The following is a 14408-nucleotide window of genomic DNA, read 5'->3' as shown; positions in this document are numbered from 1 at the left end:
CCAGCTCCTCCCTTCCCCACCAGTGGCCAATTGCTCCTTTAATTGCACTAGTTCACATACTCTGCTTCAGCCTTTTTATAGTTTCACTGAGTGCAAGGAGACCATGAGCTCATGCTCTGACCTTCTTTAATTGCCTGGTTACCTCGGAAATGAGCCCAAGAACTTACTTTGGCTCATACGCCTTCTGAAAGGCACCGGGGCCGGGAGAGGAGGGAGGCAGCATGGCTGACCAGGTCCCACACCAGCAGGTAGGATCCCTCTGTGGCACTGGTGAGCAGGAGGGGAAGGACATGAAGCCAAGCCCAGTGGCCCCCCACCACCCTGGCACTGTGGAGTGCCCGAGGGCAGCAGCTCCCAGCCTGGGTCCTGGGGTGCTCTTATCAGCTGTGCTAAACTAGCCCACCCTGCGAATGCCCCGCGCCCTCCTACCGCCCCCTGGCAAGGCTTGGAGGTGGGAGTGGAGGTGCTGGGGACCAAGCCTGCCCAGCAAAAGGCAGAGCTCCTGGGAGCCTCCTGGGTGCCCCTGCCACCCCAGGGCCCCTGACCCCATGAGCTCACCCTCCTCTCTTTTGCTCTCTTTCTCCATGTCCTGTTTGTCCCGAGCAGCTGCTGGGACAGGCTGCATGTGGCCTCCTGCCCTGCCCCTCGGCCGGCACAGAGCCACCATTCAGATCCCCCCCGGGCTCTGCCTGAGGTCACCATTCCTGCATTTTTATTTTTACTTTTCTGCAAAATCATCCCCCTCAGCTCTCTGCGTCCCCTTTTGTCTCCCATGAGGCTCACAGACCTCATGTCACAAGCTGGCGTGCTGCGAGAGGAGCCTGCCTGTCTGGGGGCGATGGCAGCCCTCAGCGGGTGGAGAAGACGCCCTGGCTGCAGCGCTGGTCCCTGGGGGACCCCCAGGATGTCACCAGGACACATGACACCAGCTCCTGCTGGGAGCCTCGTTGCTTGTGGCTGTGTCCCTGCACCCAGGGTCCTTGTCTGCCGGGTGCAGCTGCTCACCGTGTCCCACAGGGCTCCTGCTTTTTTAGCTCTCGGGTCCCCGGGTGTTCCCAGTCGCCTGTTTTTGATGCAGCGGTCAGGGCTGGCGTCAGCAGCGACCCCGTGCTGGCGGAGAGTCCTCCCGGCTCCAGGAACAGCTGGGGCTGGGTCACACTGATCCTGCAGCTGGGAAAACAACAGCAGAGGAGCCCCTGCGCGTCCCCCAGCTGTATTTTTAGATGCTGGAGGATCAAAGGTTGTCAGGGACTTGCAGGTGACAGTGGGCAGTGTCAGGCTGGCAGTGGTCCTGCACACGTGGGAGCGGGCACGAGCCACAGCTCCCCTGCACCTGGGTGCTGGCAGTATTTCACCGACATCTGGGTGAAGTCCCTGCGGGTCTGGGGACAACCATGATGGCCGTGCCTGCACAGAGCCCTGTCCTGTCGGTGGCAGCGAACTTGACCTGGCTGGAAGTGGGGAGAAAGAGGTTCTGGTTTTGGCTGCGGACTTCTGTTTTCCAATTTCCGCCCTGCCCCCCCACCACCACCAGACCAGCTGGGTTGTTCTCACTTTTCTTGTCAAGTACCTGGGTTTTCCCCTGCATTTCCCCAGCAGGGTGTTTGCCGGTCACAGCTCTGCCCCGCAGCTGCAAGCGGGAGCCAAACCAGCAGCAGCAGCGATGCCTCTGGCACCAGCGCGCACGCTGCCCGGACCCTGGGGAATCCCCGGGGTGGTTGTGGCACCGCGGGGAAACAGATGTGGCCGGATTTCCTTGCAGAAGGCAAACGTGTCCAAGCGTCCTTTGCTTGCAGCCCAAGGATCAATCGCGCCTGCCGCGCTGCCCTGTGCCTGCCAAAGGCTGTCCTGGGGACAGCTGGGATGCACCCTGTCCTTGCTGGCTGCTCACCCAGGAAGGGGCTCGTTGTGGCAACAAGCCCAGTGGATCCAAACAGATGTGGCCGTATTTCCTTGCAGAAGGCAAGCACGTCCGGCTCGCAGCACAAGGATCAATAACGCCTGCCGCGCTGCCCTACATCTGCCAAAGGCTGGGGTGAATCCGGCCCCTGTCGGGTCCTTGCCTGGGAAGGGGCTCAATGTGGCTGGGAGCCAAACGAGCGGCAGCAGCGATGCCTCTGGCACCAGCACGTGCTGCCCGGGCCCTGGGGAATTCCCGGGACGGTTGTGGCACTGTGGCAAACCGATGTGGCCGGATTTTCTTGCAGAAGGCAAACATGTCCGGATGTCCTTGCTCACAGCCCAAGGATCAATAACGCCTGCCGCACTGCCCGGCGTCTGCCAAAGGCTGTCCTGGGGACAGCTGGGATATACCCAGTCCTTGCTGGCTGCTCACCCAGGAAAGGGCTTGTTGTGGCCGCAAGCCCAGCGGATCCAAGCTGGTGGCTGCTGGGAACAGAGCCACAGCTCAACCCCTGAGGTCCCCCCAGGGAGCCCCAGCATGCGATTGCAGCGTGGTTTGGGGCATTGCAACACATGAGGGATGCAGAAAGACCTGTGGGCAGGATCAGAAACTGCCTGCACGTGCTGAGGAGCGTGTGGGCCCAGAGGAAGCCCTGGCCTGGGGACAGCAGGGAGGGTGTCCTGACCCACAGCCCTGGGTAAGGGACAGCTGGCAGCAGAGGAGATGGACCTGCTGCCGCTCCCTGCCTTCCCAGCCTCTTGGCTCCCACCTGACGGTGGCCCTTTCCTGCACATACAGCCCAGCAAACCACAGCCCAGCTCTGGCAGCCTTGGGGGGGACCAGTCCTTCCCCAGCAGCAACCTGTGAGATGAAGCCTTTTCCCCTCCGAAGGCTCAGGGCAGGATTTCACACTCAACTACCTGCTGTCATCCCTCGCAGGAAGCACTACCAGGAACAGCCCGCGGTGTTGGGCTTTAGATGTGGTTTCAACCGTTCCTTGCCAAACACAGGAGTGTTTGGTCAGGGTTTGTGCTGTTTGAAGGATTTTTTGAGTTCAACTTTAAAATTTGCTCAAACCCAGAAGGAAGACTTTCTGGTTTTGCTTCCTCTCTGTGCTGCTCCTTATATAATTTCATTTCTTCTCATGGAAGAGGTTCTGGTTCCACAATGCTCATCCTGAATGTCTTAAATATTGTTTTGAAACCGCCTTGCTGAGATATGGTGTCATGGAGGTGTGGGTTTGGGGAGCTTCTCCTCCGCACCAAGCAAGATCCATCAAAACGCTGGCAACAGGCAGTGGCAAGGTTGTGGCACCACGGGGCTGCAAATGTGGATTTGGCATTTTAACCTTCTCCTCCGCTCTTGGCTTCTTCTCTCTGGGGAAAACGAGCTCTGCCCATGGGCTCCTGGACCTCAGGGATGGATTGGGGCCAGCACTGGTGGGAGCATCACAGGCCACGGATGCTGTCTGGGTGCCTGTGGGACACGGCTCTTCCCTGGGCCGTTTGTCCCACTCTGGCAGGCACCATCAGCATCAGACCTGCTGGGTTGCTGTGTCTTTGTTTTCCTGCCCTGGGTCCGAGAGCAGACAACAACTGTGGTGCCGCTCTTCAAAGATGTAGCCATGCATGCCAGTCTGGTGGGTGTTTGCTGTGTGTCTGCCAGGCAGCCTGCACATGCCAGCATCTGAAATGTGGGGGAAGAAAGGCAGAGTGGATCCAAGAGCCCTAGCCCCGATCTCTCACGTGTCAGGTCCTCCAGCACAGACACCCAGGCTCTGGTCACCCTGTCCCTTGGGGCCTCCTGTGGTCACAGCCCCGCAGGGCATGGCCACGGGCTGTGCTTGAGCAATAGCTGCATTTCACAAGTGCCCGATGGAGGGATGTGTCCTCTGGCAAGCAGCACTTCCCTGGATCCAGCATGAGATCTGCCTGCATCAGCTACAGTGGGTTTCCTGGGCCGGGTCCTGACGCTTGCCCAATGGGAAATGAAAGTAACTTAAATCATTTCTTCTTCCCTCACCTCTGTGCATGGGGTTGGGGGATGGGCAGGGCTCGGGGGGAGGCTCCAAGGATTCACAGAATCGGTTGGGTTGGAACGGACCTTAAAGATCATTCAGTTCCAACCCCCTGCCCTGAGCAGGGACACCTCCCACCAGCCCAGGTTGCTCCAAGCCCCGTCCAGCCTGGCCTTGAACCCCTCCAGGGATGGGGCAGCCACAGCTTCTCTGGGCAACCTGGGCCAGGGGCTCACCACCCTCACAGCAAAGAATTTCTTCCTGGTATCCAACCTAAATCTACCCTCCTTCAGTTTGAAACCATTACCCCATGTCCTATCATAACGCTCCCTGATAAAGAGTCCCTCCCCATCCTTCCTGTAGTCCCCCTTTAGGGACTGGAAGGCTGCTATAAGGTCTCCCCGGAGCCTTCTCTTCTCCAGGCTGAACAACCCCAACTCTCTCAGCCTGTCCTCATAGCAGACGTGCTCCAGCCCTCTGATCATCTTCTGCTGTCCTTCCTGAAGAGCCTGTATCCTTCCATTCCAACACTCCCACCATGTTTCTGTGATTATTGCTGCCAGAAGCCTGGGCAGGGTCTGGCCCTGCTCTCCTGGCTGGGGGCTGTGGGGCTGCTCCCCCTTTGCCCCTGCCTGCACCCAGCTCCCGCACCCATCTCCAGCCATCCTGAGCCCAAGAGCTGTGACACGTGAGGGCCCCTAAAGTTTTGCCTTTGGTGTTCGTTCCTGATGTGCTGGACGTCTCCTGTGCGTGCCTGCTCTGCGATGGAGCCCCATGCCTGGGGCTGGAGGCACAGGGCACCTTGCTGATTTAGTCACTCCCGGTGCCCTGCTGTGGCCGCCCAGCCCAGGCAGGTGGCCCTTCACCAGCCCTGCTGGTTGTGGGGGTTTCTGGGGTCTGCTCACATGGGGTGAGGAACCATAAATTCCCAAACCCGTGCCCGCAGCGGGTCTGCTTCACCAAGCACCTGCCTCTGCTGCAGGCAGGGACTGTTTGCAGCCAATGTAGAACTGCAAACTGAGCTGTCACCTCCTGGTTTTTGCTGTCCCTTCCCTGCCTGTGAGGTGAGGCACCGCGTGTGCCACTGGGTGCAGGTGTGCTGTGACATGTGGTAGGCACAGGTGCCGCAAGTGCAAAGGATTGGGGCAGTGGCCGAGGAGGAAGCGCTGGGGCTGCAGGGGATGCCCCGTGTGGGCTGTGGCAGCTGCTCTGCACACCTCCCTCGCCCGCAGATCCTGTTTTGGCATGGATATAAAGGTGGTGTGGGCAGGGGGAGCCTGGCAGCAGTGCCACAGAGAAGCCAGAATGGGAGCACAGAGCCTGGCAGTGGCTTGCAGGGCGCTGATTTTGTTCCTGACACTCACTGGGGCCACCAACCCCGGCTTCGTGGTGAGGGTCACCCAGTCAGGCTTGGACTATGGTGGGTTCAGCTTCTCTTTTCTCTTCACGCAGGCGTGCTTGTGGTTGAGCTGTGGAGCTGGGCACTCGTATGGAGTGTGAGGGGTCTGGGGGGATCCTTGGCCGAGGGTGCTGAATGCACCATCGCCCAGGGCTTCCTGCTGATGCACTTGTCTGCCTCCACCGCCACCTTCATGGAGCCCCTGCAAAGGGCTCAGCCCTGCGGGGTCCCGGGGAGGCTGTGTCCCAGTGGCATCGGGGGAGGCGCAGGGTGGGAGGGTCCCGCTCCTGTGGCTCGTGTCTGGGCAGCCGAGCCGTGAGCCCCACAGGAGTGAGCGGCGGAGGAGAGAGGAGGTGGGGAGCTGCAGGGGGGACATTGACGGAGATGGATGGGCCCCGCGCTGGTTTTATTGAGGCAGGCAGAGCCCTGGCTCCAGCGGAGCCCTGTTATGGATTGAAATACACTGTGTGAGAAACAGCTCATTTACCCGTCAGCTCTGCCAGCCGTGCGGGAGAGGAGGACGTGACTCCCCTTCCCAGATGGATGCAGGGATGCAGCACCCACTGACGCTGTGCTGCTGCCTGGGATGTGGGCTCCATCCAGCTTTGCCTGAGGGTGCTGGGCATGGGATGGCACAGTGCCTGGGACCTCCCGCACACTTCTCACAGTGCCCACCCTGGAGAGCAGGGCCTGGGACCTCTCCCCACTTTCCATACCAGCTGGCCACCACCTTCCTCTGGCGATTGCAATTGTGAAGACATCAGGCAGCCTTCAGGCAGTTGCCAGTGTGCTCAGAGGGCTCTGTGCTCTGAGATTAGCTTTAAAGATAGCCTGGGAGGTGGAAAGCATCGAGGGCATTGCCTGGATTTTTCCTTTAACCCTTTCTGTGCTCCTGGTGCACAGCTCCCTGCTCCTGTAGGAAGCACATAGTGCTGATGCTCTCCTTCTGCCCCTGCAGCCCATCAGCAGGGGATTGCAGTCTTGAAGAAGGAGCTGGCCCAGTTGAAGCTGCCGGACTTCTCGGGTGACTCTCGCATCAAGGTCTTGGGGAAGGTGCGATATGAGATCTCCAGGTGAGCCCTGAGAGTGTTCAGGAGCAGCTTGCTGCCCCCTCAAACCCATGCAAGGGGCAGGAGTGGTGGGGGATGATGGGGAGCCACAGAGGACCATCCCGTCCCCTCCAAGGCTTCCAGAGATGTTGGCTCTGTCCTTGGTGCAGGCAGAGACGCTCCTGCTTTGCCATATTCCTAAAGGCGCAGCTTTGCTCTGCACTTCCCTGCCAGGCATTGTCTTGCTGTGGTGGGTCAGGAGGTGGGGATGCAGCTGGCGTGGTGGCCCTGCTCCTCCATCCCTATTCAGCCATGTGTCCGGGAGTGAGGCACACCTTCTCAAGACCCTTTTCTCTTATTTTTTATTTATTTATTTTTAGATTGGACCTTAGTGGTTTCCAATTGCCACACTCGCAGATTTCTCTGGTCCCCAACGTTGGCCTGAAGGTGTCCATCTCCAACGCCTACGCCAAGGTGAACGGGAACTGGCGGGTGAAATTACACTTCATGTAAGTGCCTCGCTCTCCCCTTCCCCATCGGGTTCCCTGTTCTGCATCTCCCTCTCTGGGTCTGGACAGGTTTTTTCTCCTCTCCCTCTCCCTTGTGTTTGGGCAGCTGTTGCTTTGCTCTCTCCAGATGTGCCAACTTATCTTTCCCGCAGCCTGGCTGCAGCCACTGTATTCCCAAAGCATGTCTGGGAGCCCCTCGACCTGGGGGAGCCCAGCCAGGTCTCCCTTTAAAGGTTACCTCTCCTAGTTTATGTTCCAGTGAAAGTGGGTTTCCCTGGGTTTAAAAGCCTTCTCGGTCTCCTCTGAGTGCTCGCTACAAGGGAGAACCTGAGCTAGATAGATCTGTCCCAAAGCTCTGGCTGATTCAGGGTGTCTTCGCCATGACTCACTGGTAAGAAACGTCCTTTCTTGTCCTCCTTTCCCTGCAGCCGGGACCATGGTTCATTTGACGTGAGGGTGGAGAACATCTATGTCAATATCAACCTGAAGCTGGGCAACGACGCCTCCGGGAAACCCACCATTGGCACCCCTTACTGCAGCACCCGCATCTCCAACGTCCGAGTACGCTTTTCGGGCAGGTTGGGGTACGTAAATTCACTGTCCGGGCTTAGAAATACTCTGTGTGTAGCCCATCCGCCATGGGAAGGTGGTTTCCAGGCCCTGGTGCAAGGAATCTGGCACATCTGCAGTCCCCTGGAGGCTGCCCCTTCTGCCCCTGTACTGCCTGCACTGGCACACCACTGCCGAGCTGTCTCTGGACTCTTGCGATGCGCTTCTCATCCAGATGCGCAACTGAATGAACTTAAATCTGGCCAAATGTCTCCTGCTGTGGCTGCACGTTTAAGGAGATTTAAGGCAGTCAGTAGACTGGCGTGCAGGTGGTTTACAAGCAGGTCTGTTTGCAACTGTAAGCCCCGAGGCAAAGCTAGATGCCAAATGGGGATGGGAATGATGTTCCCAAATGTGCCTCATCTCTAGTGTCTCCCTTTCCTGGACAAATGCTTCTGCAGCAGCCTCTGAGCTAAAGGACGACTCCTCTCTGTTTTTCTCTGCAGATGGCTTTACAACCTCTTCCATAAGGCTATTGAGTCCAAATTCCGGAAGATCTTGGAGGGCAAGGTATGTGAGTGAAGGAGGGCAGAGCACCAGGTTTTTCTGGAGGTCCTTAGCCCTCACGTGTCGCTGAGGTGCTAGAAGGATCAGAGCACACGCAGGGATGTAACTAGAGCCAGAGCACACGGGTGTGTTGCCAGTTTGGTGAAAGCTGGAGGAATGGGCATCGCTAACTGCAGTCTGCGTAGCATCGTGTGGCTCCGGCTGAATTGGAAAACTGCAGCCTTTGCCACAGCCCAGCATAACTGGTTCCTAATTAACAAAGGCTTCTCCTTCCATGTGGTCAGTTAATTAGATCTTCTGCCTCGGCCAAACTCAGTGTAACAGAGGAAACCTGAGCAGAGCTGTCCTTTGAACGGCCGCGCTCCTGTATGCTTTGGGGATCGCTGGGGAAGAGATTGTTATTTCTGGGTTTCAGACCCTTGCCGTCTGTTTTAATGGGGTGCATCAGGGAGGCCCCGGTACCGTCCACACGGTACAAAAGGGGACGTGCAGGAAACCTGCAACAAGACATGGAAACAAGCTGTTAGCAATAATTACTACAAGGCTAACTGGCAGGAGTTACAGCCTCCCTGGATGTGAACCTTGCTCAGGAAGGAGGCAGCTGGAGAACAGGCAAATCCCACTCCCGCAGCAGATCCCATCTTGCCCAGGCGCTATTCCCGATGCCATGTAGCAAATCTTCCAAGGCTGCAGGAGCTGTGGCAGCAGATGGACTGGCAGCAGGGCAAAGCTGGGGCTCAAAGGCCTTTACTGCAGTTTTTCCTCCTGGAAGGAGGGCAGCTCTAGGACTCGGAGGGGAGCTGTGCTGGCGTCTGCACCTCCCCTGATCCCCCTTTGCCCCACACACATTTCTCAGTGTCTTTCTCTATGTGCGAGGTGGTGCGAGGGGCGATGGGCAGGAGAGGGCAGAGGCTGGAACCGGCTGTGCCCTGGGGCAGCCCGTGTCTGCCTCCTACTCTTGCTGCACGCACTTGTGTAGTCCTTGTGCCCCCAGTTCCAGGAACGAATGCTCTCTGGGCACAGGGAAGAGCAGCAACCCTCTGTCAATAAGGCCGTGCCCAAGGCTCTGTCCCTCCTCTTCCTCCCTGGCGCAGCACGGCAGGGGCTGCATTGCTGTCAGAGTGGTCACTGCTCCTCCGGAGCTCTGCATCTCGCCATCAGCTGCTGCAGGCTGGATGCCCGGTTGAACAGATGATGGCCTGATCCTACCTGGCGTTTTCCGTGCCATTATGGGGAAAGGATTAGAAGAGAGCTTGTGCAGATTATCTCAGCTGTCTGCAGGGCTGTGTCCTGCAGTAAAATTCCAGGGTTGGTGTTTAGCCCACAATTAAATCTCCCACTAATGCTGGGGTTTCACCCGTGGATGACAGCAGAAGAGGGATTTGCTCTTCTACCCTGGCAGCACCGAGCTTTAGGAACTCAGGTTAGCTCTGCTTTGTGGGTGCAATTAGTGGTCCTGCCCCTGCGGGGGTGGGTTACCTCTTTCAGTTGCTCTGTTTCAGCCAAGACTTGGCTGCTCAGCACAATTCACTCACGGGCCATAGGGAAAGTCTAAGGGCACAAGTGAGATTGCTTCCAAGGGCCTCCATGGAGCTGCACTGCGGGTGGGGAGCTTGCTGCAAGAAGGAGTTTGCAGGTGTAAACCTCTAGATGTGGCACTTAGGGACATGGTTTAGTGGTGGACTTGGCAGTGTTAGGTTTACAGTTGGACTCGATGATGTTATGGGTCTTTTCCAACCTAAATGATTCTGTGGTAAACCCTGCTTGTATCTTGGACACTTAATTAATATGCTGCCGCATGAGCAGTGAAAAACGGTGTGTGCTCTTTTATTTAAGCAGGCTTTTGCAAGGTAGAAGAATGGCATCAGGCAGCAAAGCAGACAGCGCGGCTGAGGCTTTGACCTGGGGGATCTGGACTTGCCACCGCCGGCAGAGCTGCCCGTGCTCAGCTTCGCTGCATTTCTCTCTCGCAGGTCTGTGATATCGTGGTCAAGTCTGTGCACAGCAAGCTCCAGCCTTACGTCCAGACCCTGCCAGGTACAACATGGGCGCTGCACAGGTTTTTAGGAGCATTTCTTCCTAGCATTTCTCAGCCATGAGGGCAGGGGTTTACCTTGTGTCCACTCCCCATTTCCTTCTATTTCCGCACCCAAGTTGGGAGCTGGGGAACACCACATCAGCAGAGACTTGTCACTTTGCGCACTGTCTGGCTGCAGAGACTGCTCATCTGCACGCAGCCTCCAATGAGCTGTGCCCCGGAGCTGGCGGGGGCACGGGCTGCCTTAGCCAGGGGAACCAGACCATTCCTCGTGCCAAGGAGTTAGTCCGCATGGCTGAGACACAGTCAGGAGGGAAATGTGATTTTTGACTTCTAACAGAAGCAAGCACACGTGAAGCTGGTACTGAGCGGTTGCATCGGGAAGCCCAGGCACGGCACTGCCTGGATGTCGGTGGAGGACATCTCCTCCCTGCTTTCCTGTGCCACGTCCCTCTCACTCATCCATTTGTCCCGTGTTTTACAGTCACAGCCAGGATAGATGCAATTGCTGGGGTTGATTACTCCTTGGTGGCACCCCCAACTGCTAATGCACAGTCCCTGGATGTGGCACTGAAGGTGAGAGTCTTCCCTGGGAAAGCTTGAGTTGGCCGATGCCATTGCTGCAGGCGGGTGGGGAACCAGGTTTAGGTACCTCCTGCAAACGCTGTTTGCCAGCCTGTGTCAGTGGCTGAGTCCCACCACCCTCTCTTCCCCTGTTTCACCTCTCTCCCTCCTCCCAGGGCGAATTCTTCTCCCTGGCCCACCGCTCTGCCGTCCCCTTCCCTCCGCTGGCGCTGGCCTTGCCCCCGGATCACGACCGCATGGTTTACTTTGGCGCCTCCAGCTATTTCTTCAACACAGCCAGCTTTGCCTACCACGCAGCTGGAGTGCTGGTTTTCGAAATCACGGACTCCATGGTGAGCAGCGCAGGTGGGACAGGGGCTGTCCCTGTGTCTCCAGGCAATGGGTTCAGTTGGCAGAGGAGCTCCAGCAGCAGCCTGCGGTCTCGGAGGGCTCCCTCGATGAGCTGCCCAGAGGCTGAGAGCTGGGGGCTGCAGGATGGGGCTGGGGCTGTCGGGCACAGCAGCGTGTGGGGACAGAAGGGCTGATATCACCATGGGCTTGGCCATGTCACATTGTCCCAGTGTGACTGTCTTCCCACCACAGATCTCGAATGGTGTTGACTTCCGCTTGGACACCACCACCTTCTCAGCCTTCGTACCCCAGGTGAGTGCTCCAGCCCTCCCTCCCCCGAGCTCCTGCCGTGCACAGCTGGGGGTTTGCTCTGTGCGAGGTGGTGTCCCCCAGGAACGGGGGTTTGTGCCACTGCCCCTACCCTCTCCCTGCTCCTCTGCAGCTAGAGGAGATGTACCCAGACATGCGGATGAAGTTCAGGCTGTCCACCCCTTCTGCCCCGTTCCTGAACATTGGACCAGGAGGGCTCTCCCTCAAGCCCGTCGTGGATATCCAGGCTTACGCCATCCTTCCCAACTCCAGCCTGGCTCCTCTCTTCCTCCTCAGCCTGGTGAGTTTGGGCACAGCCTGCAGTGGTGACTCTGGTCCTGGCTGGGCAGCTCCCGGTGCAGCCACAGCTCTGGCTGACACAAGGCGGTTGGTGAGCTCTCCCCTGCATCTCAGCAGGGCAAAGATGGGAGTTTGAGCTGTGCACGATCCTCCCGCTGCGTTCAGCATTGCTGAGCCATTGCTGCCAAAATCCTGCCAGGAGCGTTGTCGGATGCCATCCAAAACCAGCCCAGTCCTAGTGCAGTGGAGATGTCCCCAACAGAAACACATTCAAGCTGACAAATGTCAGATTTAACACTGCGTGTAAACATGCCCCTGGATGGGCAGCAGTCCCCCTGAGTTTTGGCTGGTCAGAGCTGTTCCCTTGGGTGTCTGGTTTGGGGTGAGGTGGGTTGAGCACTGCCAGAGCTCTGTGCTCTCTCCCCAGACAGGCAACGTGTCTGCCGTCATTAACGTGAAATCTGGCCACATAGTTGGGAGCCTGAAGATGGGCAGGTAAGGAGGGGAGTGGTGCAGGAGGGGTGGCTGGGGGTGTGCTTTTTTGCTGGGCTCCCAGGGACAGAGGTCAGGTGGGGAGGTCCCGGGCATAGGGACTCATTGCAGAGGGGACGAGTTGGGGCTGGAGAAAGCGGGAACCACACAGCCATTGACAGGTGTCACCAGAGTGGGAATGGCTCCCTCCATTCGGACAGCCTTTACACCACCACTTCTGTCTCTGTGCAGGATGAAGCTTTCTGTGAAGCATTCAGATGTTGGCACTTTCCAGGTAAGTTATCCTTGCCCATTACAGAGCCCCCACCATTCCCCTCTGTCCCCCAACACAGGACCTGGGGCTGCACCAAAGCTCCACATTGACCCCATGGACACCTCCTGCCTCAGCCTGTGAGACTGGGAGAGGACTGCCTACTCTCTCATCCCTACGCTTCTATGCCGCCAGTGTGGCAGGATAAAGCTGCTGTTCTTTGGCGAAGCACGTGCCCATCCCAGCGCCTCGTCTCTGTTTCTTCTCCTAATTATCCTCCAGTACCTGGTTACCTGCTCTTTTGGAGACTAAAGCTCTTTTCCTTTCCCCTCTCTCCGCTCCACAGGTGGAATCGCTGCAGTCCATAATGAACTTCTTTGCTTCCAGTATCCTGCTCCCGCGTCTTAACGGTGAGAACCTGCTGGGGGGAATGGGGGTGCTGGGGTAGTCGCTGGCCAGGTCGCTCTGTCCGAGCAGACCCAGCTCACTAATTAAATCCCTGTCGCCAAGCCTGATCAGTGGGTAAAGCCTGCAGCGAGTGCAGGAGACGGCAGTAAAAGCACCCGGCAGAGGCAGGCCGTGGGCAGGAGCGAGCGGGAGCCTCTCGGTGCTGTGACACACATCCAGCAGTGAACACAATGGAAAAAAATGAGCACGATGCACATCCTAATGCTTTCCAGACCCTCTCCCCCACTCGCTGCTTCTCATGACTCCCCAGTACATGGGGCCAGAGCGGGGCTGGCGGCTGCAGGGGCCTGGGGTGGGGGTGGCACGTCACAACATGCAGCCCCCAGCCCTTCAGTGGAGCTTGGGAGGAATTTCCTCTGCCTACCCCCGGAGGAACAGAGGCCAAGAAGGCCCTGCAGGGAGGAGATGGCTGCCTGCTTTGCACAGCCTGTGTTCCCTCTTGCTCCCATTCCTGTCCCAATGTGGCCACGTGTGTTGTCTTTTCCAGCCAGGTTAGCTCAAGGTTTCCCTCTGCCAATGCCGAAGGGAATACAGCTCTCCAATATCCTCGTGCGGTTTCACCAGGTGAGTGGGGAGCACCCAGCCCCGGTGCCAGTTCTCGTCCTGCTGCCCCGAGCCCCCCGCCTGCCGGCATGGCATAGAAAGCCAGCTCCCCAACCCGTGCTGGGATAGGGTGGGAAGGAGGGTGCGCTCGGCCAGGATCCCAGCAGCAGAGCTGCAAACCAGAGCCCCGCTTTTCCTGTCCATGCGGTGGGGCTCCGGGCTCAGCACCCCAAGGACAACACCACATCATTCTCCAGTTCTTATACCCGGGGACACTACGGGGATGCTGAACAGTTATTGCGAGGCGTGGCTGTGAAATGTCCTCACAGCCTTTCCAGGGCTAAAATTAGGCATGGGGCGGGCAGAACCACATGTGCCCATCCATCCTCCTTCCCCGAAATGTGGTGGGTGCTGGGAACACAGCAGCCTGCAACAGAAAGTGGCTGCCAGGGCCTGTCGCAGCCCCACGCTTGCTTTCTTTCTCCTAGAATTTCCTGCTGCTTGGAGCAGATGTTCGCTATCAGCCCCGAGTATAGAGATAAGGTGACAAGAAGGACCTCAAGCACCAACAATGCCCGCTTCGTCCCTTCCCTCCCCCTGGCCCTGCTGCTGGAGCTGAAGACCGCCAGTTCTGCTGCAGCGTTCCTCACTGCCCGCCTTGCCCTTGACGACAGCTGGGGACAGAAGCACCGCTGGGGCCCAAGTCCTGTGTCCCTCACTGGGGAGTCACCCAGCACTACTGAGAGCTGTGGGTCCCTGGCCCCCCCAACCCAACCCTGGCCCCCTCCCCTCCTGCCTCTGCTGTGTCGGAGGCAGCTGGTGACAATAAAGGCAGCTGGCACGGGGGTCGTGGCTGTGCTGGTGCTGTCACTGTGGTACCTTCCCTGATGGGGGACTGCTTGGGGGTAGCCACGGGCTTCTAGGAGCCCCCCTGGGGGAGGGCACGTGTCCAGAAACCCCTGTTGTAGTTATTTTTATCCTTGTGGTCATTGCAAAGCACCAAGGACCATCATGTTTTCATCGTTATTTCACTTTAGTGTGGCAGAGCCATGCCTGGCTCCCCACAAGGTCCCCGACTCCATCCTTTATTGGATGCAGGG

The 14408-nt window shown here is 58.1% G+C and overlaps 1 protein-coding gene across 1 annotated transcript; it reads left to right on the top strand.

The window, feature by feature from the left end:
• The first annotated feature begins 5225 nt into the window (after positions 1–5225).
• Positions 5226–14095, top strand: LOC134522560 (bactericidal permeability-increasing protein-like). Its single transcript, XM_063350323.1, has 15 exons — positions 5226–5340; positions 6278–6392; positions 6749–6877; positions 7306–7461; positions 7933–7996; positions 9967–10030; positions 10516–10607; positions 10772–10948; positions 11199–11258; positions 11389–11556; positions 11983–12050; positions 12279–12321; positions 12644–12707; positions 13253–13329; positions 13797–14095. The coding sequence occupies exons 1-15, from the start codon at positions 5226–5228 to the stop codon at positions 13842–13844; spliced, it is 1440 nt and encodes a 479-aa protein (XP_063206393.1). The 3' UTR covers positions 13845–14095.
• Positions 14096–14408: the final 313 nt, after the last annotated feature.

Source organism: Chroicocephalus ridibundus, chromosome 12 (genome assembly GCF_963924245.1).
Source record: "Chroicocephalus ridibundus chromosome 12, bChrRid1.1, whole genome shotgun sequence".
In the NCBI taxonomy this organism is placed as follows: Eukaryota; Metazoa; Chordata; class Aves; order Charadriiformes; family Laridae; genus Chroicocephalus; species Chroicocephalus ridibundus.
This window is presented reverse-complemented; position numbering and strand designations above follow the sequence as displayed.